The 24988-nt window shown below is 42.4% G+C and overlaps 1 protein-coding gene across 1 annotated transcript in view; it reads right to left on the bottom strand.

The window, feature by feature from the left end:
- Window positions 1-23645, bottom strand: part of arhgef40 (Rho guanine nucleotide exchange factor (GEF) 40) — a 40901-nt gene extending 17256 nt beyond the window's left edge. The window contains exons 1-15 of the mRNA XM_040140600.1: window positions 23412-23645; window positions 13427-13516; window positions 12391-12498; window positions 9015-9300; window positions 7446-8607; window positions 6943-7181; window positions 6665-6853; window positions 6415-6529; window positions 5665-5758; window positions 5383-5469; window positions 4189-4305; window positions 3146-3244; window positions 2837-2988; window positions 1655-1793; window positions 1057-1176 (exon numbers count right to left, since the gene is read on the bottom strand). Coding sequence (XP_039996534.1) covers window positions 1057-1176; window positions 1655-1793; window positions 2837-2988; window positions 3146-3244; window positions 4189-4305; window positions 5383-5469; window positions 5665-5758; window positions 6415-6529; window positions 6665-6853; window positions 6943-7181; window positions 7446-8607; window positions 9015-9300; window positions 12391-12498; window positions 13427-13516; window positions 23412-23414 — 3000 coding nt within the window. The 5' untranslated portion in view covers window positions 23415-23645. The remainder of the gene's footprint in view (window positions 1-1056; window positions 1177-1654; window positions 1794-2836; window positions 2989-3145; window positions 3245-4188; window positions 4306-5382; window positions 5470-5664; window positions 5759-6414; window positions 6530-6664; window positions 6854-6942; window positions 7182-7445; window positions 8608-9014; window positions 9301-12390; window positions 12499-13426; window positions 13517-23411) is intronic.
- Window positions 23646-24988: the final 1343 nt, after the last annotated feature.

Below are 24988 nucleotides of genomic sequence, written 5' to 3'. Positions count from 1 at the left end.
ACTGACAAAATCTCTCCATTTGCCTGTATCCACAAGAATGACACAAGTATACCACCGTGGGCTCAAAATTTGAAATTTTTAGTTATTGACTCCTCAAGTCTTTCAGTGAGTAAGTCAGACTAACGTGTAGCTTAAGGGTCCTGCAAGGCCACCGGGTTTCAAAATCTTTGAATTGGGGCCTGACAGGAAGCTTGGTGGGAGATATTAAAAGGGCTTCCCTGTACTGTACAGCCGAAGTAAAGCCAGCGCTTCTGGGTTCTGATTCAGAAGTAAGAAAACTTCATTTAAAATCACACCAACATATATAAAAAAGCAAACTTGGAACATGCTAATGGCTAATTAGTTTGAAAGATGACACAGAGTGTTGGTGGATGTCATGGATAAAGGAGAAAAACAGGAGGAAGGACCAGTTAAAGAAAACTCTATGAGACACTGCACCAAGTCACAGACGCTAGCTGAACAGCGGCGAGCGCAGAAGTAGCGCGGGACTTTGGCTCTCTATTAACAATTTAGCTCAGGTGAGCTTTAAGGATAGCTAAGCATGAAAGGAAAAGAAATGACCTGTTACCAAAACCATTTTCGAGCCACCATATGTAACAGTGCTAAACAGCAGGCACTTTGCGTTTTATTGTTTATGAATTCAACCTTTTATTTGTAAGAAAAAGAAAATGTTATTTCTTCTGTCAAATGTTACATATTCCAGCTTTAAAGCCACTACGTGTTAGGAGGTTAAGTGATTATATAATCTTTAAAATTATTCTGACGGCCTAAATTTTAGTTTGTAGAAACACGCGATAATCCTGGTGAAAACCGGTGCAGCCTAAGTGTCTCCGTATCGTTCTTGGTTGCTACCACCGGATAGCGCCAAAGCGGGGAATTTTTAAACACGGTGGCTTTAATTTTAAGAATCCTGCTGTGATAGTGAGTTGGTCAACACAAAAATTATACAAAAAAAAAATTTATATAAAATTGTAGAGCTTTTCTGTGTAAGACAAACAAGCATACACACACACATGTGCAGACAATTCTATGGTGTCATGAGTTTCAACCACTCACATTAGCTGTTTCTCTGAAGGTCTTGAACTTCTGCTGTTTGAGGGAGAGTCTGCTGAGGGAGAGAGGAGGGTCCTTGTAGTCTTCCAGCTGTGACTGGACTTGCTCAATCTCCTTATCACACTGTGAAATAAAGTCACAGAGGGAGAGAGGGGTGAAAGGGGGACACAGCACATTTTACTGTACATGGGAACAATGAGAGAGATCAGGGAAGTGAAACCCAGCAGAAGAACCAAGAAATTTCCATGAGGCAAGAAGAAGTAGGGGTGAGAGACAGAGAGTGGTCAGCACCTCGCTAGAAGTTAACTTTACTCTAAATAGTGGATCCAACCGCGACCAATCAGTCAGCACAGTTCCACTGATAACACGGTCTCTGGTTTTTTAGCAAAACATTGCAAATGGATTGGAAGCTTTTTCTTCTTGTCACCATAAAATGTTGTTTCTGAAAATATCTAAGGTTAAAAAATGGCCATGCAGAAACGGAATCTTTTACCACTTCCAGAAAAGTTAAAACCCCAGAGAAAAACTCCAGACTCTGGAGTAAGCAGTGATCTTCCTAAAGAGGATAAAACCACACTCATCTTCTTCCTTCCTCACACACCTTTTCCAGTTTGTCCACCAGCCCCGCTAGTTGTCCCAGAGCTTCCAGGTCGCGACCTCGCTGGTTGGACACTCGGACGAGCCTATGGAGGGCGTCATCCACGCTGTCGTAGAGTTTTGAGGTCGCAGCCAGAGCGGCCCTGAGAGGACGGGAGTCAAAGGTTACCAGGCAAATCACTGAAGAACAAGAGAGAAAAATGTCTTTTGTCTTGTTATGTTTTAATTCAAACTCTAATGGCAATGAGATGTCAGCCGAAATCATGCATTTTGGCTGGTAGAAAAGATGTAATTATGGAAAAAAAAAAAAAAAAAAAAAAAAGCAATGTAGACCAACTGTCAGGCAAAAAAAAAAAAAAAAAAGGAATCAAATCAGTAATAAGCCTATACTTGTCTTTGGCCTCATTCTTGTACAGACTGAGCTAAAACTCATTACTGGATAGAAAGAGCAGCTATAAATACAACACTCTTTAGATCATCTTTAAGCTGTTGTCGGGCAAAGACAAACAAGCTTCATCCCTCTACCCTCCATTTGATGTTCAGCTCCTTTTTCTCCACCAGCTGGTTTTCATTTATTGGCTAAAAAAACAACAACTTTGTTTTCACAGTGACGAATATTTTTAACCTGTAACTCATCTCCGCAACATAATCCTTCAATCAAACACAAGACTTGTGAGGAGAAAGGACATGCAGATTCCTCCTCTGCCCCTCGAGACCCAGCTGCTTGTGCAAGGTTGTTTCTGCGTGTCTGAGTATTTGCCTGGTTACCATTGCTCTGTGTGTCATGGCGTCTTTGTATCTAAGATAGTTCAACTTCAATAGACCTTTGTGTAATGTATATTCAAGCATTATCCAGTCTCATTAGCATCATAAGAAAAAAAAGCCTATTATTATCCAAGTACATGCAGAAGCACACATTGCTACTATAAATACTGATTGTAGACGTCTGAACAACATTATGCAATTTCTTTCACTTCTTTTCATAATGTTGATCAATTCCTCGTTTGGAGATACATTCACTGAGGTAATTTTCGGAGTCATGTAGGGTTTTACACTAAACTTTTACCTGAAAACCTCCGTGTCAGGTTAGTGCTGGTTTTATTCCAATGTTTGGTCCTTTTTTTGTGAATTCTGACCTCAAAAGCACCAAAGTTCTGGTCAAGCATCAACATGAACCTTCTGGTACCTGCAGTCTGGCGACTTCTGTGCTAGTCCAGATGTGCTATTGGTCAATCCCGCGAGCCAGGCCCCGCCCCTCTGCTGCAGTTCAGTTAAGCGCTGGTCGGCGAGGACGCTCGCCATGAGCTGTCTGTGTTTGTCGATGCTCAGAGGAACTGCCTGAAGAAGAACAATGTGGCTCTTATCTTTCTTTCGAGGTTTTTTTGGGAAATTTATGACACCAATTGCCAACATAAACACAGTGACATTTGAACTCTGCTTCTGTCTGACAGGCACACTAGATTTTGAGTCATCAAATCAGAGTAAAAAAAAAAACCTTAATGTTGTCTGGCATTGGCTGCGTGTCCATAGACTGCAGTGCTTCCCCTAGCAGTGAGAGGGCACTCTCACAACGCTCTGTTAGACTCTCCAGGCTCTGAAGGGAAAAAAGTAGAAGTGGAATCGGTGACTTGAGATTAGCTCTTCACTCATTCAATCAAATTAACTTATTAGTAACTAAAGCAGACATAGGCTAATGTATAAAGTTTGCACGAAATCCCTTCATTCCTCTTCATTTTTTCTGATTCCATGAGAGAAGTCATAGAAAGTACAGAGGACAGGAAAATGTTTTGATCTGTTTGGATAAAGCAACATAAACTGTCTGGCAAAAAAACCCATGAAGAGTCTTTGAATTTCTTTTTGGGGCCTTTTTTTCTTCTTTTCTTGGTTCATCCTCCACACCCAGCTCATCACGAATCCCTGAAATCGCCAACCACCACCAGACAACCGCGCTCTCCAGCCAACATCCTCTTATCTGTACTTCGACCTCTTCAAACCTTGCGTTCTCCCATACTACACCCTTAATTTTGATGGTGATCATTTAAATTTGAGATACACAAAAGGAAAAAAAACTCAGTAGTTACCAACGAGTGAAGAGCTTCCTAAACTCAAAACCTAGTTTTTAGGCACTGGTATAAATCTCCAGCTATGATATTGTATATTTCTTACTCTTGGAATCTACATGTATATGTAAGACTCAGACTGCTAGGCTGCGACAACTATTCTGTGAGGGAACGGCCTAAGTGTAATTCATACAAATAAAATAAATCCAATTAATTTAGCAAAACCATAAATATCAGTCAATCTTAAATGCCTCAAGTGATCATTTCCTGCTCAATTTCCCCGAGACCACTTCAACGCACATTCAGCTCGGTAAATCTGGCTGCCTCAGCTGAGCGGAGCTACCGTGAAAAATCGAAAAGAAACCATGAAGGGTGTAGAAATTTAGGGGGGAAAAAGTAAGAGGGGAGGAAGACAAAACTGCTTCTTTTAGTTAAACAGACAAAAAAACAAAAAAACAAAAACCCAGCAGATTCTCACTAGTCTGAAGGCCAGCCAGTCTGCGTGACAGTGGGTGAAGTCCCCATCCATCTCTTTGGGCAGCTGTTGCTTGTCTACATACTGCTGAAGGACCCCTGTTCCTCGCACAGTGTGGATCTGGACAGAACAGGGCCAGATAAGAAACATTACGGACAGGAAATGACACAATAAGACAACAGAGGGCAGAGAAAGGCGGTGCTTGATAAATAATGAGAGATTATAGTAAATTAGGCAAAAAAAAAAAAAAAAAAAAAACATGAGATCAGGCTGTAGCCTTGAAAATATAAACTCTTATCTGCTTTAGAGTGAGCCCATGTCTATATTTAATATACACTTAACAAAGCTGATAATATTTTGCACGCATGGCTACAGATAGACGCTTCCTTCTTGATTCTGAGGCCTTGACATGTTTTTTCTCAGCTTTACTTAAAAGAAAGAGCTGAGAGAGCAAAAGCATGTTCTCCTGTTGCACTTGCATCATCTCCCTTTAATAAAAACAGTTACTACCAAACAACAAAATAGACGAAGGAATGCAAGGTGCTTTGCCAACAGCTGTTTTTTTTTTTCTAACGGTGTTAACGTCCTGTGGGCGGGGTTTCCCTTTAACGTGCAAAGTTTTGGAGCTGCCAGGTTAAAATGCAAACCAGATGGCAAGGAGAATTTTTTTCTCATACACGTGTTTAAGAAAGATCTCTGCTGATCAATGCAGAGCAATGAGCTCAATTACCAGTAAAATGGGAGTCGTTTTGCAAGCGCTAGATGTGCCAAATGTACGGAAATCAGGCGTATTTAGATTCAAGCACAATGTGACAGCGTGCTCCAGCTAAGCGCATCTGATATTCATCACATTTTTAGCAATTTTAGCAATTTTTAGTGACATAAACAAAACATGGTTTATGAAATGTTATTTCCTCTTGAGCATTTTTGCATTTCAAATTCTAACCGTTATCCATGTTGTTATGGTAATGGTCAGTGGAGTTTCAGGAACCTTCATCTTGCAACTGTTTTCTCACACGTTTTATCGCTGTGGTTTTGACATGCTTTTATAAGTTCCAGGGGTTGTACCTGTGTTTTAACATTTAGACCTGAAAATAAAAGAAACAAAACTGAACTAAAAAAAAAAAAACATAAACAAAGTTGCACTGTGTGCGTGTTGGTCCATAAATTTTAAACGTGTGATTTGTACGGTGTCACCTCTGCTCCTTCCAGATCATGAGAAAGGGACTCCTGCTGCTCTTCCACCAAAACCAGAACAGATCCAAGACCGCCAGGAACCAGCACCTGGAACAAACACACACACACGCACACACACACACACACACACACACACACACACACACACACACACACACACACAGAAACACATGTGCTTGAGCTACTTGATCACATCTGCAGGCAAATTAAATCACACAAGCAAATATTTAGCACATTTGGCTAAACAACGTGTTTTTTTTTTTTTTCCTGTCTCTCTCTCACCTGGAACATTTTAAGCGCAGAGAGGCACAGAGCAGAGGGTGGAGAGCGTCTGCTGTCCATTAAGACCGTGAGACCTTTTTCTTTGGCTGCAGGCCTGATGACGATGGATGGGGAGAGGTGGGTGGAGGGATAAAACAGGAACAGTAGTTAGAAGAGAAGAGTTTTCTTCTAAAATGAGACAACTGCACGTTAATAAATAAAGATGAATGATGCCTACTCTTCAAAATGATCCTAGGACCAATTATACCACTTTTGTAGGATAATTAGCCCCAGAAGAGAGGTGAACTGTAAGCTTGCTAGCTCACACGTTTGCTAAAATTGACTTTGAATCAGTTTGCTATGGGTTTTCTAATTTTTCTGCCACATAACTGTCTTTGTTAACCACACCTTTTGCGTTATCTGGCAAAGTCAGCAATAACCAAGTCAAGTCAAACATAAATATGAAAGACTTGTGGCTAAACAGGTCTGTAAATAAACAGTTTAACAAGAAACAAATGACACAAGCCCAAATATAAACATCAAATACCAAACTAATCCTAAATTTTAAGATATCAAAGTATAAACAGTTTTTGCTAGTGTGTGAATGCAGTGCATGAGCAGAGGATGAATCAGACACAACAGGGATTTCATGGTGTGAAAGTGGGTAATGTGCAAGTTATCCTAAAGGGATGACTAAAATAAACTATCAAAACCACTGAAATGTATCTCTGAATTCCTTATCTGATTGGAGTGGTAAGAACGCAGCATTACCGAGTGATCCTATGATAGCAGGCCAGGAGGCGGGCCATCTCCTCCTCACAGACGCCCTCCTCTGATGCATCTGTCCCCGTGACAACCAGACCACGTCCCAACCTGTCCACAGTACCTGTGGTCCGTAAAAATCAGAATAAGCATTGAGCGGGGAGGCCAAGAGACAATTCTAACATGCTGAAGCTACAATCAGGCTGCTACATTGGTTTATTTTAATTTTTTTTTTTTTCAAGACCTGAAAGAAACTTGCCTGTCAACTTCATCTTCCCTGACTGGAGAAGTTCTGTGTCCAATTCCCTAAGCAGGGGAGGCTGTTTAGATGAAACGCCATTTAGTTGGTCAGGACACGTCTCTCCTGACCCCGCCTCCTCGTTAGAGTGGTTAAATGAGGATGTGCCTGATTGGCCATTACAGACCGGCAGAGATTCAGCTTCCGTCTCTGTTCAGATATACAAAATTTATAGAAAATATTCAAGGTATGTTTTAGGACTTTTAGAATCTTGCGAAAACTTTCAGTTTTCTACAGACCTGCACTGCTTTTTTGTGTGTTCCCTGTGCCCACTTTAGTTGTAGTGGGCAATCCATCAGTTTCGTCTGCCTGTCCTGTTTGTTCCAACTGGTTCTCCTCTGTGATTGGTAGATGTGTCGAAGTAGAGCAGGTGGTGGGACTTGGTTGAGGAGCTTTACCCTGTAGCCTCGAGCCCCTCTGATGCACACGGCCACCAGACCTGGCCCTCCCTTTGGCCCCCTTTCCCTTCCTTTTCCTCCTAAAAACAAAGCACAGGAAACTCTTAATGAGGTACAAAAGAAAGTTAATAACTATGCTGTTTGGACATAATGTCATTCAGAATGTGTTAAGGAGGTGTCTTTCTATCTTCAGGACTATATATGTGTAGGTTCGGACAACCTGGACCTTGTGCACAGATGTTCCACCTATGTGTTACCGCTCTGTACTTTCATATGGAAGTGTTAAAAAAAAGAAAAAAAACAAGATGAAAGAGTGCAGTGTATTGTAAGAAATAAATCCATACCTTGGCACTCTGAATCCCGCAGTTTTAACTTCCTTTCCTCTAGGACACATTCTGTCCTCTGCCTTTCCTCCATCCCTTTCCTCTGCCACCTTTGGATTAGACGAACTCTTCATTTTGGAACCTCTGTTAGTAATCTCTCCACTTTCTGAAGCTGCAGTGAAAGGTCTCGCTGGTACGTCTGATGTTGGCGTAGTGGCATCACTGTCCCCACTCAGTGGTTTATCAGTATCCTCAAAAACCGAGTCTGAATGAGATCCGTGATCAGAGTGGCCCTCTATAACATGCCCGACTTTGTGGTTCATCAAGACATCGATTTCATTTGTGACCAAACTGTCACCACTCTCTGAGTCTTTACTTCTGTGGTTGTCTTTGCACGGCTGCATAAGGCCATTGCTATCTCTCTCCCTGCCCACACCTGGCCTTCTCTCTTTGAACGGGCCATCAAAATAAAGCCGCCGGCTTTCTAGGCCCTCAGAGTCTCTCCTTGTTTTATCTCCTTCGTCAGAGTCATGGACAGAGGAGGAATAAGACCGTCTCCCTCTGCCAGGTTCAGCGACTCCCGGCAGAGGCCGTGGTGGTAACTGGTCAGCCTTGGGGGTCACAACGTCTCCTTTGGCGCCAAGGACAGCCAAAAAGCTTCCTGACCTTTCCATTCTCCCATATCCCCAAGCTTTCCCCTTGCGCAGTTTGATGGCCTTACCTCTCTTGCACAAAGGCAAAGTCTTGGTCTTACAGATCCCATGCATCTCCAGGTACCTTTGCCTTGGGTCGACCCCTCCATCAGGACCCCCTCTGGGCTCCATCAGCTCCACATAGTCTCCATCGAGCTGAGGGCGTCTTGCTGCCCGCCCAAGGCCATCTTCACTGCGCCTACGCCGGGGAAGTGCAGACTCAGAGTCCAGGCCGTCTGGTGGTAAATCCTCATCTTCCTCCTCATCCCAGGACCAGGAGTCCAGTTCTCCAGAGGATGAGCCACCCCAGCCCCCAAGACTGCCGACCCCCTCACTTGGCAGGCGGTTGGATATGGAGCCCTCGTGGTTAGACATCAGGCCCAGCTCCTCAGAGGGGTCGTGGATAAATTTTGGGTAGACAACCTCCTTCCACGGAAGTCGAACCACACCATCACATGTACTGACCAGGCAGGTGTCAAGTCCTCCTCCAACTGTGTGAGTGAGAGATGACAAAGTTTATGTCAAATTCATTTGTTTATTGAGGGTATACAGTAGGCAAAAACTTCATCCTACTTAAAAAAAAAAAAAAAGACACCAACATAATTTACGTTGCCTATGTTTTGCCTGCAGTATTCTTCACAGTCATTACCTACTGGCACAGCTACCAAGTGTTCATAATTTTCACCTAAAAACCGATTATGAACCTAATTCTGGCTTAAATGCTAAAAGAACCTTTTCGTGACTCTCAACCTAATATACGGAATAACAGTAAGAAATTATAATCAGAAATTTAGAAATACCTGTTTTATCCTAGTGTGCTGGCTAGAAATCGTTGCCCGTGCTTTCTCATTTTTTTGAAAGAACGAAAATATCAACATTAGTATAGGACTTCGCTTACCTTCTCTCTTGTGGCCCCGTTCTTTGTTGACACTGTGCAGCCACTCAGTGGTGAACACAAGGGGGTGCTGTGACTCGGGTACCAAGATTTCCTGAACAGTTCGCCCCCCCGGGGCCAGACATTTCAGAGCCAGTCGGGGACAGCGCGTAGAGAAGGGCACCACCTGCAGGTAGAAGTCATTACTACGCAGGAGCCTCCAGTCCAAGGTAGAGAGTTGGACGACCACTTTCTCGCCCAGACACAGAGGCCAGCCGGAGTGAACGAACAAGCAACCCAGGTACTGAGACTGAGATGAGAAACGGAGAAGAAGAGAGCGTGTTAAAGGTATAAATAAATCATTAAAACTTCATCTGCATCAAATTAAATTTTGCATGCCAGGTTTTCTATCTGTACCTCCTCAGGTTGTGAAGTAGCGCACTCACTGCCCTTTAGAAATCTCAGCTTTAGAGTCCGCTCTTGCCAAAAACGATCCTATTTAATCCTCATGCACAATCTTGCTCTCCCATTCACAAACAACAGTCTACATGAACCAGCTGGAACTCGCCTGCATGGCTGTTTGGCTTAGTTACTCAGATGAGTTGATTTTCTAGAACTAATACCACACCAGTCAACACAATTCAGAAGCTCGGCTGGCAAAAAGCCCGTGCTACGTACAAATGTCAGACATGTGACTCACACCGGGTTTTCTAAAGTTTAAAACTGCTTAGCTAGCATGACAGAGTAAAAAGACTCTAGATAGCTGCAGAGAGTCGGTGTGAGTCAGTCAGAAATATACAGATGACCGGCCCTTCACAACAGTCAACCACTGATAAAACAGTCTACTGTTTCATAAGAGGAAAAGACATTATATAGCTCTTTAACACTGAGACAATCTAAGTCAGGCACACTAAATCTAAATATAGAAAAATCCCACAGCAAATACTAGAAGCATTAACTCAAGAACTCTGGGACTTTAGGGCGAGAGAAGGCCCCTCGTTTTAGCCTGTGCACCATATATCAACTCATCTAATTAGGAAAAACACCTGAATCCAAACATTATTCTCACCTTAATCGATGCCGTGCCAGGTCTATATCCTGTCTATCGCGGTCTGAGGTATAAAACTCATCCAGAACCTCTCTCTGCTGTTTCCAGTCACATCTAATCAACTGACACAGGGCTGCTCCCTCCCCCCTCCATGCCCTCCAGACTCACGAGACATGATCAAATTATATTCCTTACTCGACCTCTCCTCCATCTTCCTTTTTCTACCTCTCTGCCTTTTATTCAATTTCATCCCTTTAAGCCCTCCTCCTATCTCTTTTCCTGCCTGTTTCAGGAGAGTAAATTTCAGAGAAGTCTGATATCTGTCAAGGTGGATGTTAACGTTTAAAAGCATGTGTGACTTTGCCTCTCTTCAAAAGTTTGTCTGCTTTGAGTCGGTCCACATTCTGTAACTCTCTGTGTCCTCTGGCCCTCCTCCCTCTACTTACTTCTCCCTCAATGTACCCCAGTGTTTGCTCCTTCTTCCCCACCTCCCATTTCTCAAAAAATCCTCAATCCGTCTACTATAATCCGCAACCTCCAGCATCTACTCTTTTTGCGGACACACATGCAGTGAATGAAAGCCATGTTCATTCTCTCCTTCGACTCCCGGTGCCTCTCAGTTACTCATTCTTTCTTTCTCTCGCAGCAGTAACACACTCACATATGGAAGGAATTATTGTCATGACTCACAGTCTAACTCCCATCCCAGGCAGCTCCACTCAGCGACAATGAAAACATAGTTTGCTCACAATGCCTGAGCATTTGTGTGTCTGTAAATCTTGGAGAACTTTAGAGGGCAATATGAGAAAGTTCTTAGCCTCTAAGCTTCTGCTAAACGGTGTGCATTGTTTATTTTTGTGTATGTTTCTCAGAAAGTCAAATAAAAAGGAATGCTGTTCAGTTTCTCATATCTTTTGTGCGTGTGAGGACATAATCACTGGAACTTGCATGTTTGCCCAGTGGTTGCTTCGTGTATCCTATGTCGTACCATAACCAAGCATTTGCTTTTGTGTATGAGGGAGTCTGAAAATTAGAACCAGAGCTCTTTCATTGATGCTTTATTTCAATGCATTTCATTCATCTCTGTCTACTCAGAGGAGCTTCCAAGGCAGGAAACCACGTACTTTTGTCTGACGGTTACATCGGTCGGTAACTCTCAAATTTCACCAGCCCCTTTCACTAATTTTACCGGCCATCTAGAATTTGCGAGCAAACTCGACCCACCACAGAGTAGCTAGTAACTGGCATAGGGTCACGCATGTGTCAAATTATGCATGCCTCAAACTTTCCCTTCCCCTTTGGAGTCTTCATGTTACCAGGTACTGTGCTACTAGATCAAAGACTTGACACTTGGACCAAAGGCGCAATTGAGAACCTAACAGAGAGTTGGACTTGACTGCGCTGAGGTTTTTATGTATGTTGTGTGTGTGTGTGTGTGTGTGTGTGTGTGTGTGTGTGTGTACCTAAAAAACATATTAAGGACAAGTTCTGACCTGGTAAATTCCCAGAATAAAAAAAAAATAAAATAAAACAGCATCAGGCATGTGTTCCGTTGCCATACATTTAATCATAAAATCATGTTGCTTTGAAATGACTTGGTCTTATTTTAAAACACTATTGATCCAGCTTTGAAGGGAGAACGTTTAAATGTCATTTTATCTTAATGGTCAGCATTCACCGACCTTTAAGGTTCGCGACTACCGTCTAATTTACTTACAAGGACATGTGACTTGGCTTGTACTTGATAGTTGATTTGGACCTCTGTCAATTGACTTGGGATCCCCCGTAAAAAAAGTTAAAAACAAGTGAAGCCTCACAAAGACTGGTAACTTAACTTGTTCTTGTCCTTTGGACACTGAGACTTGACGTAAGACCTGTCTCAGCTGACTTCGACGTGATATTTGATATGCGCCTCCCCAAAAAGTCTCAAAGACATGGAAAGCCTTAAAAAAAAAAAACTTGTGAACTCGCTAAGACATTCTCTTTAGGTATTCAGACCTGACTTGAGAACTTGGCTTGACAAGACTTTAGACTTGACTTGGTCGTGCCATAAAAGACCTGCAAACAAGTGAAGCCTTATAAGGACTTGAGACTTGACTTAAGACTTGTCTTGACTGACTGGAGACCTGACCTGGACTAGTTTCCCCTTAAAATGACTTAAAGAAAGATTTTCCAACACACTGAGATGCACACAAATATGACCGGATGACCATGTTCCCCAGAGGAATCAAACAGCTAACTGCTGACAGATTTCTCACGCTATATTTTCAGCATTTGACAGATGCCTCTGCTTCTGATTATACAGCTATGTGTGTGTTCTCATCTACAGTGTGTCTGCAGTTTGGAACTCACACAGGCATGCTGCTGGAGTTTGTGCAGGAGGTGCTTGGCAGGAACAAAGTAGTCCAGGAGGTAGCGAAGACTGTCGTGTTGATAGGTCGACTCCAAGACTGAGAAGACCTGGACAAACATGCAAAAAAGGGGCAAAAACACTTGAGTGATTAACGCTGGACACAGTGCATTAGATGATTGCATAATTAAGTGCACAAAACAAAATTTTATGAATTTTACATATCTTTTCTGCCTGACGAAAAGCATCTTCATCTTCAGAATATCAGCTTTCATGAACTAAAAACAGCCTTTGTTTAAACTGGAGCTCCAAGCATTCCTTTAGTGTATCAAATGGATTTTGAAAGGGTTTCATTTGCTCAAGAGTGGAAGAATTTCCTCAACCCAGACAGCATGTAATCAGAAATTAAAACAAGAAAATCACCAAGGCTGCTTCATTTTATTCATGTTATTTTATCAAGTAGCTTTTTCTATGGCAACAAAGAAAGTTGATTGGAAGCTACATGGCAACTTGGAATAACACAATTGCCAAATTTCCATAAATTTTAACTGAGAATGGCTTTAGCTCAAAAGCCCCTTAGTCTACTGGGTTCTGGGGAAATTAAGATAAAAGCACTAAAAACAAATAATCCTTCGGCACTCTGTAATGATAATTTGGAGATATTAGAGCTTAAAAAGAGTTCCCACAATGCACCTGTAAGAGAATGCAGTATTTGCCCAGCGGACCGCTCTTTCTTACCATAAATGTTATGACTGAAAAGCAGAAATGGTTTGCAGTTTTTGTTGAAACAAGACATGTCAAGCTCCGGGTTGGAGGAAGAGGGTTTGGCTATAATTGACCAGCTGGCGAGATTTTGTTTGTGTTGGCTTCTAGCAACAGTTTATATCCCGGGAAGGCCATTTTATCTGCACGTAGCATCGCCTTCCCCTCATAACTCAGCATCGCCTTATCATTTAATTGAATCTGCATTATTTATATCCCCGTTTATGCTGTAAACATGCGGACTGGAACGAAGGTGTGTGTGCTTGTGAGGCTTACCTGGGAGAGGAGGGGTGGTGCCGTGCTCTCAAAAGGAGGATAAAGCGATGAGAGCGCCCCCTGCACACAATCCTCCATTGCCTCCGAACCCTGAGAGAGACACAGATGGTAAGAAAGGGTTAATCCCTAACCGGACAATGAATCAACTCTAATGTCTGTGTTTGTGTTCAACAGCCGGCGTGTCTCGCTTTTTGCTGACACACACACACACACACACACACACACACACACACACACACACACACACAGACAAATATACACACATACTCTACTTTCAACTTCCTGTTGTATGGTCTGGGGAGTGTCAAACATTTCCTTCAAGGCCCAGGAAATGTAAGAACCCCCAGAACAAAAGAGTCCAGAAACGGCTGCAGCAATTTAACCCCTCAACGCTCACGCACACGCACACAACATACATGCATGCACAGTTGCATGCACATTCACTCACTCACACACACACACACACACACACACACACACACACACACACACACACACACACACACACATCATAACACTGGGCCAGCCAGTGAGGTGGAGGGTGACAGAGCAGAGCCCACAACAGATACAGTATTTATTTTTCTACATTGACCATTGCCGTGGCAACCTGCAACTTTTTTTCTCTCTCTTTTCCAACTTCTCTCCTTCTCTCACCCTCCCTTCACGTTTCCTCTCCAATCTCCCATCTGCCTCTTTTCCTCAACCCCCCACCACCCACCACCCACCACCCACCACTTCTCCCTCCAACCCCTCTCTCTTTTTCCCCTCATCACCAATTTTTTTTAAGCCAACTTTCTTTGTTTCACATCCACCCGACTCTCTGGATGTCATCTGACAACAATTACATAGGGATTCTCTTCAACAGTATGTTGTGCTGAATAACTACAATAACCGAAGGGATGGACAGAAAGCCATGGGAGAAAAAACCAGAACGGGAGAACAGACTGTATGGAAAAAGAGAAGCGCGGCTAGCAAGAGAGTGAGCCAGGAGGGAATGAGCTGGTGGTGGTGCGGGGGTTTTTATGGAAGGAGACCTAGGTTGAACAGTGTTTGAAAATTATTTTTTGGGTTTGTTTTTGTGTACAGAGGGGGGTTGGGGTTAGCCGCAGAGGAGGATAGAATGAGTATGAAAAACAAGAAAGTATCTGAGACGAACTGTAGTTTTTCTCTGACTAACAACTTAAACAACTTTTTCCAAAATGCCCTAACAAAAATAAATCCAACAAATCATGTATTCAAACCAAGGTTGAAACAAAGGTCAGGACTTATTTTCAACTGTTTCTTTACGCAGGTCTGCAAAGAAGAGGGGGATAAATGGTAATTTATTCGCACAAGAGAGCAAGCAGTTGTAGTGTGGAACAGAAAAAAAAAAAAAAGGCACTGCTCTCTGGGGGTCTGAAAACCAAGGAGGAGAAAGTCTGACACTTATAAACAAAGCAGAACACTTAAAAACCAGTCACATCAGATTTATAGTATAACAATGGTTGGAGACCTGCTCTGCTGAGGTAGCTCAGGGTCATTCACAGGAGATGCTAGGTTCTGTTTCCTATCCACTCTCTTGGCTGCAGAGCGGATTTTCAACTGTGACTTCAGCCCTCATGGCACCAACAGCAAACTGGCACCGGACTCAAATTCATGCAGCTTTGTCTTTCCATAGTAACAGGGGATTTTGGATGGGAGCTATACAGTACTTTGGAAAAAAAACAAATGACAAAACTTACATAAATGTTGCTGAACACAGCTCGGTTTTCCAGAGGCAGAGCAGCTCAGAGGTAATGTTAGTCCGCTTGCGTTCAGTGAACAGAACCACTAAACCAAACCAAAAGACATGTATGCAGGATACAGGAGGAGGTGTCGTAGACTATGGTAAACACCAGTCTGTCAGAGAGCATGTTGTAATAGGTGTTTTGGTTGTAAAAGAGTTTCAAACAGCCTCCTGGCTCACTGACAGAACATATTGAGTCTAGTAAAAGCACAGCGGGGGGTTCTGGGAATTGCAAGGCAAGCCAGCGGGAACTTCCTCCCAGGTTAAAGCCCTTTTAAAGCAGCCCACAAGACTTGAGTTAATTCAACATAACACTAAATTAGTACAAACTAGAAAGTGTCCACTGGTCTGACAGTGGACTGTTTCTGATCTGGTCTTCTGGTCTGTTTTCTCAAAGACACAACTCCTAATGTGTCGTCAGACTGACTGTAAATACCAATCTACACTGGCATTTGTGCGCTGCATTCCACCTTAGCAAAGCTTCCTTACTTTCAACAGTCTCACAGAGGCGAATGGGAACAACTCTGCAATTTCAGTCCTTCTGGCTCGATACAGAATTTCATTACTTAACTTCATTACTTATATGTTGGGACAAATAGGTCACCCAGGTTTGGAGAGCACGCTTTTGTTCATATTGAAACTGGCAGACTAGCTAAACTCACTGTAGCTTACTCAGTGACAAGCCAGCCAGCCTGCAACAATATTTACTTTGGATGTGTGATGTACAATTATATGGCAATGGCACCTTTCGCCCCATTTTTTCCTCAACATTGAATCTCTTGTGTTCTGTCTGCACGTCTGTACACACAGTTTTCAACAGGATACACCGCTGCTAACATCCAAAGAATGGAATTTCAGTCTGGAAGTACAGTCACTCAAATACACTGGGGATGATGTCTATAGAGGTGAGAACAGCGATGCCGCCTTTTAGCCAAACCTCGAAATCCTTGTAAAAATGCGAATATTATTTATTTTCCTTTAAAATCGGGGTGATGTTTTTAGCAACACAGCTACAACATACGTGTGTGGTATCTGGTTAAAGGGTGAGGATGATTTATATACTCTGCTGTCTAACCTATAACTTAAAGTACCAAAGCATCTAATGCAATTAGACACTATTCTTTTTGATCGCAGGCTCATAAGTGCACATGAAATAAAACAGCACTTGTGAAATTTGTAGAATAGATTTCTTTTCAGACTCCTAGACAAAGGGAGCCTGTCATGTAAAACCTGTTGTCTCCTCTTTATGAAGCTATAGGTGTAGTTCAGTTAAATTTCATTCTGACACTTAATACTAATGCCACGGTTATTGCAAGTCACCTCAGACAAAAACATCTACATGCTATACAATGTAATGCTTCCAGAATAGAGGTTTTGCACTTATATGACAGATTTTCCAGCAAACGCTGCTGGCATCATCTCCAATGTCCTTTGGAGAACTAGCTGTACACACATTATCACCAAATAAAACCAAACTGGAAAGATAATGGGGAACAGATCTGAGTTAAGAGTTTGACAGGAAACATGACTGTTTATTTTAGGCATACTAAGAATAGCCCTCACCAAAGAAGTGCATGTGACTCCTTCTATTTAATTAACAAGTTAACAGACATGTTCTTAGGTGATTAGTGAATTTATTTTTTCAAGCATATGTCATCATTTTAGGAAAAAAAACAGCAAAAGTAATGTTTAGGCTTCGTTGGGTTTTACCAAAGAACCATTTGCTAAAACTTGGTAAAAGAGTACTTATGAAAACTTGAAGTATAAATACTTAAAGTATTACAACTGTACCTACATGCAGAGTCAAGTTATCAAGATTTTGACTTAAGTACAAAAGTATGAGAAACAAAATGTATGGAAAGTACCAAAAGTAAAACTACTTGTTACCCATAATGGCCCCTTTTCGTAAGTATATATATATATATATATATATATATACACACACACACACACACACACACACACACACACACACACATGACAGGTCAGAGGGAAGATATCATCATCCTTCCCACACTCCGAGATTGGGTACCAAGCCCCAACAAGCCCTTACGAACTTAACACAAGGGCAACTGACCTAAGAATGACTATTGTGACAAAGCCGGACAACCGGCACCCCCGTAGCCGATTACCAAGGCTAAGTGACAAAGTACCCTCTGAAAGTCTGCTAGAGGATGTGAACGCAGCGCTACATACTATCTCTACTAGGACCGTAACTGAGACCAATCAGAGGATATACACCACAGTAACAGTGATCCTAGAGATGCTTGGGTACAAGATGAACACCATAAGCCACAAAGAGCATTACCCCCTTGGAGAGGGAGGCTGGAGGCCAAGATCAAGGCAACACGGTGAGAAGTTAGTCAACTCTCAGAACTGAAGAAAGGTGTGGGGACGAAAGGGATACCCAGGAAGTACAACAAGCTGCCTATACCTGAGGCACTGGAGACTGCCAAGCAAAGGCTCACAGCTCTGGCTACCCGCCTGAAGAGATACACAGGAGAAGCAGAAGCCAGAAGAATAAATAGGATGTTCTCCACCGAACCATCCAAAGTGTACTCTCAGTGGCAAGGTAATAACACAAGAACAGATCCTCCCAGGGCTGAGACAGAACAGTAATTGAAGAGCATATGGGAGAAGGAGGCATCACATAACACCAATGCTCAATGGGCGGACCACAGCAATCTCCTAGAACAAGATCCAGTAACCATTACAATGGCAGACATCCAAGAACGAGTGTCAGGTATGAAGAGCTGGACAGCAAAGGGCCCGGACTTGCTCCACACCTACTGGCTAAAGAAACTGACGGCACTCCATGAACGCCTGGCAGCACAAATGAACCAGCTGCTGATGGATGGGAAGCACCCAGAGTGGTTAACCCAAGGGCAAACAGTCCTGATCATGAACGACCCCCAGAAGGGCACGATCCTGTCCAACTACCGACCAATAATCTGCCTCTGTACAACATGGAATCTCCTGTCAGGCATCATAGCGGCTAAGACGAATAGGTACATGGCCCAATACATGAGCAGGGCCCAGAAATGAATTGGTAATAATACCAGGGGTGCTAAGCACCAGCTACTGGTCGATAGAGCAGTCATCCAAGACTGCAAGACCAGGCAGACCAACCTGTGCACCGCCTGGATTGACTACAAGAAGGCCTGTGACTCAATGCCACAGACATGGATACTGAAATGCTTGGAAATGTACAAGTACTACAGGTACCAGTTCCGAAGCAGAACCACCATCAGTCACCTCCTCTACATGGATGATATCAAGCTGTATGCCAAGAATGAGCGAGACATTGACTCACTGATCCACCGCACCAGGATCTACAACGACATCGGAATGTCATTCGGACTAGATAAGTGTGGTCGGATGGTATCGAAGAGAGGGAATATGATCAGAACGGAGGGGGTTGAACTACCTGAAGGCAGCATTGCAGATGTTCAGGACAGCTACTAATACCTTGGGATCCTGCAGGCAAATGGGAACCTTGAGGAGGCCGCAAGGAAGTCAGCCACAGCCAAATACCTACACAGAGTAAGGCAGGTCCTGAAAAGTCGGCTGAATGGGAAGAACAAGATACGGGCCATCAACACGTACGCCCTGCCAGTCATCAGATACCCCACTGGTATAATAAGCTGGGGGCTGTGACCCGCAAACTGGGAGAATGGCTCCAGCAGATTCCCCGTACAACATGTGAGGTCTCTGTCCAGAAGAGGGCAGTCCTAGGAACAGCTAAGCTTGACCCGAGCTTGAGGAAGACACACCACCACCCCCCATGGGAGGGGGGTGAGAGGGAGATTTTTATATATAAATATGTACTCGTACTTAGGTACAGTAATTGATTACAGTAATTGAGTAAATGTAGTGAGTCATTGAAGAAACCCCTATATCTCAAATGTCTTTTGATTTTGAATGTTTCAGAAAACATGAAAGATTAGGTGTTCCTTTATGGGTTGGGGAAAATTGTCCTACGTCAATCGATTATGAAAAGCTGTCATTTGGAAGATACATGGTTTCCAAAGGACAATGGCAGTATGATATTTACACAAATATTAAAACGTAGGGAAATCGTGTGATGACAACGGAGCAAACCCCTTCCACTGAGGTAGTGAACAGTCTTTTTTTTCCTGTTGAAAGTTTTTTTTTTTTTTTTTTTTGCCAAACTGTCAAAATTTTTACAACTGAGTCCCATAACAAAGGGTTGTTTCCTTTTGTTCTTGCCTACTAAGTGACAGACCACCTTCTACTATGGCTCTGATTTTCTGTCTATGTATAATTACAACATAGGCAGCAATGGCAAACACAAATGTCCTGTCTTCAAAACTACCAGTCAGAAACCAGTGGGTGGCATCTTACTAGTATTTGTCCAGTGTTATTTACAGTCTCTGGTTGTCAAGTCACCAGAAAAGGGCGTTCAAGAAGCACATGGAGTGTGGGTGAGTCAGTACAGTGTGAATGAGTGTGCATCCTCATGTTTGTGTCAAATGTGGACACACAATACAGAATCTGCGTATGTCTTTCTTGCGTCAGACTTCCTGTCTTTCTCTCCTGTACGTAGACGTAAACGGAAGAGGCACTGGTTGTCCTCCAAAAAGATGCTTGGCACAGAGAGAAAAAACAAAAAATGGAGCAGGGTAATTGAATAGAGGCGATTAGAATGCAGCAAAAATAAAAAGGAAATGCAAGTGGCTCTGGAATATATATATATATATATATATATATATACAAATATACATACATACATATACACACACAAACACACATATACATATATGTGGAAACAGACTGAAAAGGAGACAGACTGACAAAGGAGACATTGAGAGAACCAGACAGCCCTATATAGTGAGGGTTCAGACAAAAAGAGGAAGAGAGAAAAGAAGGAGGAGGAGGCTGACCAGAGGGAGAGATCGATGGGAAACAAGAGCAGCAGTAACCATGATAGAAACCAGATGTAGACCCCTACAGTACATGACGGACCGGACAGAGAAAGAAAGGAAGAGCGACGGAGCAGAAAGGAGCTCGGAGAATGGAGGGAGTGATGGGAGATCACATGATAAGGAGAAAACATGAGAAAGATGCCGACAGAGAAAGAGGGAACAGGGAAGAAGAGGGGAAGTGAACAGAGGAGACAGGAAGAAAAGAAGAGGAAGACCAACAAAGGGAAAAGAGGATGAAGAGGAAGAAAGAGGAGAGGCCTGAGACTGATTTCTTTTTCTAAATCTTCCTGTATAATCTAACCTGACCTACAGTAGGTCAAACAGCTTGCCAGTACTTTTAATGGATTGTTTAAGACTACTTAAGTGATACAGTCTGTCACTGAGTAGAGTAAAAAGAAGTTTCATAGCATTGTCTATTATGTGTCTATTAATCCGTACTGTATGAGAAATATGACAAATGAGTACTAATTATTAGTGTTGTCGGTCTTCTTGTGTGTAACACTTCCTGAGGGGAACCTACCTTGGACACTTTATTTGGAGGTAAAACTGAAAGTGAGCACACACGAAATGTCAGTAATAACTCAAGTACAACGTACGGTAGATCAAAGTGTAACCAGGAGGTCGGTCTGTAAACTGTGACGTTAACTATGGACAATTTGGGTCACAATTTTACCATTCATAAAATAAGTCTGGCTAACACGGGGGTATGTCTGCAACCTGTATTAAAATATGACTCCTCGTGTTTCTTGCCGGGCTGACCATTTTGCAGATGTTGCCACGCTATTAACTTTATGAGTACGATATCATGAATTTTAGAAACAATGGTCAAGTCTTCGTATATATGATTTGAGTTTTAATAAACCAGAATTGTCCTTTATACCTGTATAAAGGGATTTTTTGGCCACTTGGTCAGTGCAACAAGCTGTAAACACAACTTTTTATGACATTTTATCACCTTATAAAATTGGTGTTGTGAACATGTTAGCAAACGGTTGTGTATTTACACATCCAGGAGGCAGAGAGCGACATTAGCATTTTTCGTAGCATTTATTTATCATGGTTCTTGCAATTTGGCTAATGCTATATTCAGTCTCATTTTAGCTCTGATTAGGTCTTCTTCACCAGCTCCTGAGGGAAATATCTGTCTCTCTAGCTGCTAAATGTTCCATTTTGTTCACCACCTGGTCGCTAACTTTTTCTTTCTGCTGTTTGGTGCGGGGCACGTGGCACACAGCGGCTTTTTTTCAGAGCATTTCCACTTAAAACTGCTGCATGCTGGGGTCAAAAGACTAAGCCAAACAATGAAAATCAAAACAAAAACAATAAAATTTAAGAAGCTAAAATGCTCCACAGAGCTGAGGGACACTGCAGAGCTCTCAGTGGGTTTGTCACTACACGCGATACCTTTAATATTACACACAGCCATCTGGTAAATTGGTAATATGAAAATATTGATTGAAGCATCTTTAACTAAAGATTTTATTATTTTCACATTATGTTTATAGCTATCTCCTGGACTATCGGGCAAAATAAGATGAAAACCATAATGAAGAGTAAATTAAAAGCAAAGAATCTCTTTGGATGCGCAATAAAGATGCCAATGAAATGGCCTTAAGCAACAAATCGTTGCACTGAAAAGTAGCCATCCTTGGTCTCTATGCACTGTATATGTCAAAGAGTCTTGACAATCACAGGAAAGTCAGTTGAAGATAGATTCCTGTGATTGAAAACATCACTGATCCTGTCTGGATTGTTCTAGTGCTGTTATCTCCACCCGCTTGGTACTACAAGCAGATTAAAACAAACACAAACGCTATAACTTTCATCAGACTCTCTTCTTTTTTTGTCAAGGACTGGCACATCCCATTAGAGTTTCAAAATCACAGCACACCAGACAGAGGGAATGGAAATACCCTCTGCCACATATCCTTGGCAAAGGAACACTGTTGTGTGTGTGTGAGACTCTGAATGTGTGCATAACTGTTTGCCGATGCATTTTAACACCTATGCGCACGTGTTAGCAGCCATGTTCTTCCCTGAGCGAGTGTATATGCAAACCTTCATTCACCGTGTGCTTTCATTTTTTGAACGCATGTTGTTTGGAGGGTTGTTTGTTGGCTCACACAGCTCTGATATACAGGAAGTGGTACATTTACTCTTATGATGTTATAGGAAAAGTTCAGTTTCTATACACTTATGACTTCGATGTGTTCTTGTGTGTACACCTGAAACTCTCCAATCCCAAACCTTCCCTGTTGGGTATTGAGGAAGATGAAACTGTACTGCACATGTTCTTCCTTTCCTGAAGTCTATGCCATCCGTTGTTCCCACTCTCTCTTTTTTTTTTTTTTTTTCTTTTCTCCCTTTTCCCCCAGGTTCAATGTGGAAAAAGCGGCATCACCAAAACCACTGTTGCTGCTGTCCAAGTCTCCTAAAATAAGAAGTAACCCTACCCTCCTCTTTTATTCCGCTCTTTCCCACTCCATTTCTCCCGTTCTCTTCTCATTCCTTTTCCCGGCCAAACTGCTCCACCCTAGTCAACACTCAGAAGCGGGAATATAACCTTGTTAAATTAAATCAAGAAAGAAATTCTGTTCTTGTATGTGGGCATTTGTCTGCCATCTCCCAGTCTTCTCTGCCTCTGTGTGTCACTGCTCAGACCATAAGTGGGTGGGGATGGTAAACAAAATCCTGAGAGATGCAACAGAGAGCTCTTTTGCTTTAGTGAGGCTCCCGATCCCCTCTGCAAATCAACCAATATGATTTGCTGCCGTTGGGATTTGACAACTTTGGAGGCTATAAACCAAGAGGTGTAACTGCTGACTAAATTTCTTCCCAAATCAAAGGCGTCCCTTCATGAGAAGTGGATTATTAAAGTAAAATATACATAAAAGTGATGCTGGTTTGGGGTTTAGAAGCGCATGTGGATGTATGTGTGTAGGTAAAATGTCAAAGTATCCATATCAAGCATATGCAAATCTTACAAATATACTATTAAGTAAATTTAAGACAGACAAAACTTAAAATGTCGTGTTGCCAAGGTAAAAAAAACAGAAAAACCCTATGATATCAGCCTTCCATGGGACTTAACAATCAAACAAGGTTAGTGCACAGGCACTTTGAGACCCTAAATAAGTTTGGAAATGTTTTGTTTTACATGGCTAAAGCCAGAACAGTAACAGTGTATCTTCCTCATCAGAAAAGTTAGATAACTTTAACCATTTTCCACACAGACCTGAGTTCTCCATAGCTTAAAAAACAGGGGGGGACTTACCATGACTTCAGTCAGGAATTCCTACATAGTCCTCAGCTCCTTTCCTGGATTCGCTTCCTCTCCTCATTCTCCGCAAAAAGTTTCTCCCCTCAGTTAAAATCACACAGCCTCCATGAGCTCCTTTAAGTTATTTTTTTTCCCCCCGTTCAAATCTCTCCTTTTGTAGGATAATAACACTCGGGTAAAAAACACTCCTCCTCTCTTCGCCTCCACACTCTCTGCTATATTTCCAGGCCTGGGATTGTCCAAACTGAAACGTTTTATTTTTTTGCCCTCCCCTCTCCGGCAGTCCCACGCACTGCCACCTCCCTCCCCTCCCCGCCCCCTCCCCTCCCGTCCTCTCACCTAACAAGAGCACTACAGTCCCTCTCTGCGCTCAAACTTTCCACTTCCCCCCCCCAGAGTAACTTAAATGAATAGACAATGAAACGCCGTCTCCCCGCCCCGGCGTAATTGCAAAGACACCTCGGATGTTTTATTGGTGAAATTGCACGTTCTTTATTCTTAGTGGGACAAAATTAAGTCTCTTTGTAATTTAGCTCATTTTGATGAAAAGTTTTGGGGCAATCAGAAAATACTCAAATAATAAATGCCAAAGTGGATCTGCTTCGGCACGTGTATGCATGTATGCTCCAAAATTTCTAATAATGATAATGAGAAAATAATACCGTTTTAAACCCCCGCATGCCAAATTGCATTTACAAATAGTTCATTTTCAGCAGAATGGATTTGTAGTGAAGGTTGATAGCTGTCTCAAAGAAGTACACTATCCCGGGTCTCTCTTAGTGCCCTTTTGGCACCCATCTGACAGGGTTAAAGGGCTACCCCAGCGATTTAGTTTTGCCCGTCTTCAACATTAAGGGACATGCAAAAGGCTTATTTAAAAAAGAATGGTCAGAACTGATACAGCAGTGGTCCAGATATTCAGAGTTTTAGTCCCTAGTATGGGCCAAGCTCCAAAAACTCTGGATCCTATATTTCCCACAACGCAAACCCATGACATACAGCATTGGACTTCAACTCAGTTTTCAATTCAGTTTTGTTCATATAGCGCCAGATCATAAAAGGGGTTATCTCAGGGCACTTTTCGTGCTTGTTATAGTTATAAAGGGTACCCTCCCTTATGCTCCACTGAAAATGTCAGTGTCTTTCATGCTCCATAACCCAGTTTGTAACTCCGTCCAAAGCCGAAGCCAAGATGACCCTGACGACATCATCAGAGCTATTTTTCTTAGACTTAAGAAACATCCCCAAGAGTCACATGAGAAATTAAACGCCCGTTTTCACTTGCTAAGTAGCGCTCCCCATGACAAATGACCTGAATGTCAAGTGCAAAATCGATGGAGTGCCTCTTTAAAGCTGCTTGCTAAAAATGTGTCAGCCAGGCTTGAGGGGTTCATAAATTTAAGTGTCCTCTCAGGTTAATCCCCAATATTCTGATTTAAGAAAAAAAAAACAAAAAACGATAGTTTCCACCGGATTTTAACTGCCTGAGAGTACGATTTACATCATGCAGCCTCTAAATTAAAAGTTACATCTGAGATGTAGTGATGCTGTCATCTCATGTGAATCATGCA

The sequence above is a fragment of the Xiphias gladius genome, chromosome 12 (genome assembly GCF_016859285.1).
Source record: "Xiphias gladius isolate SHS-SW01 ecotype Sanya breed wild chromosome 12, ASM1685928v1, whole genome shotgun sequence".
Taxonomy (NCBI): Eukaryota; Metazoa; Chordata; class Actinopteri; order Istiophoriformes; family Xiphiidae; genus Xiphias; species Xiphias gladius.
The sequence above is the reverse complement of the archived record's forward strand: the minus strand, read 5'-3'. Positions and strand labels throughout refer to the sequence as shown.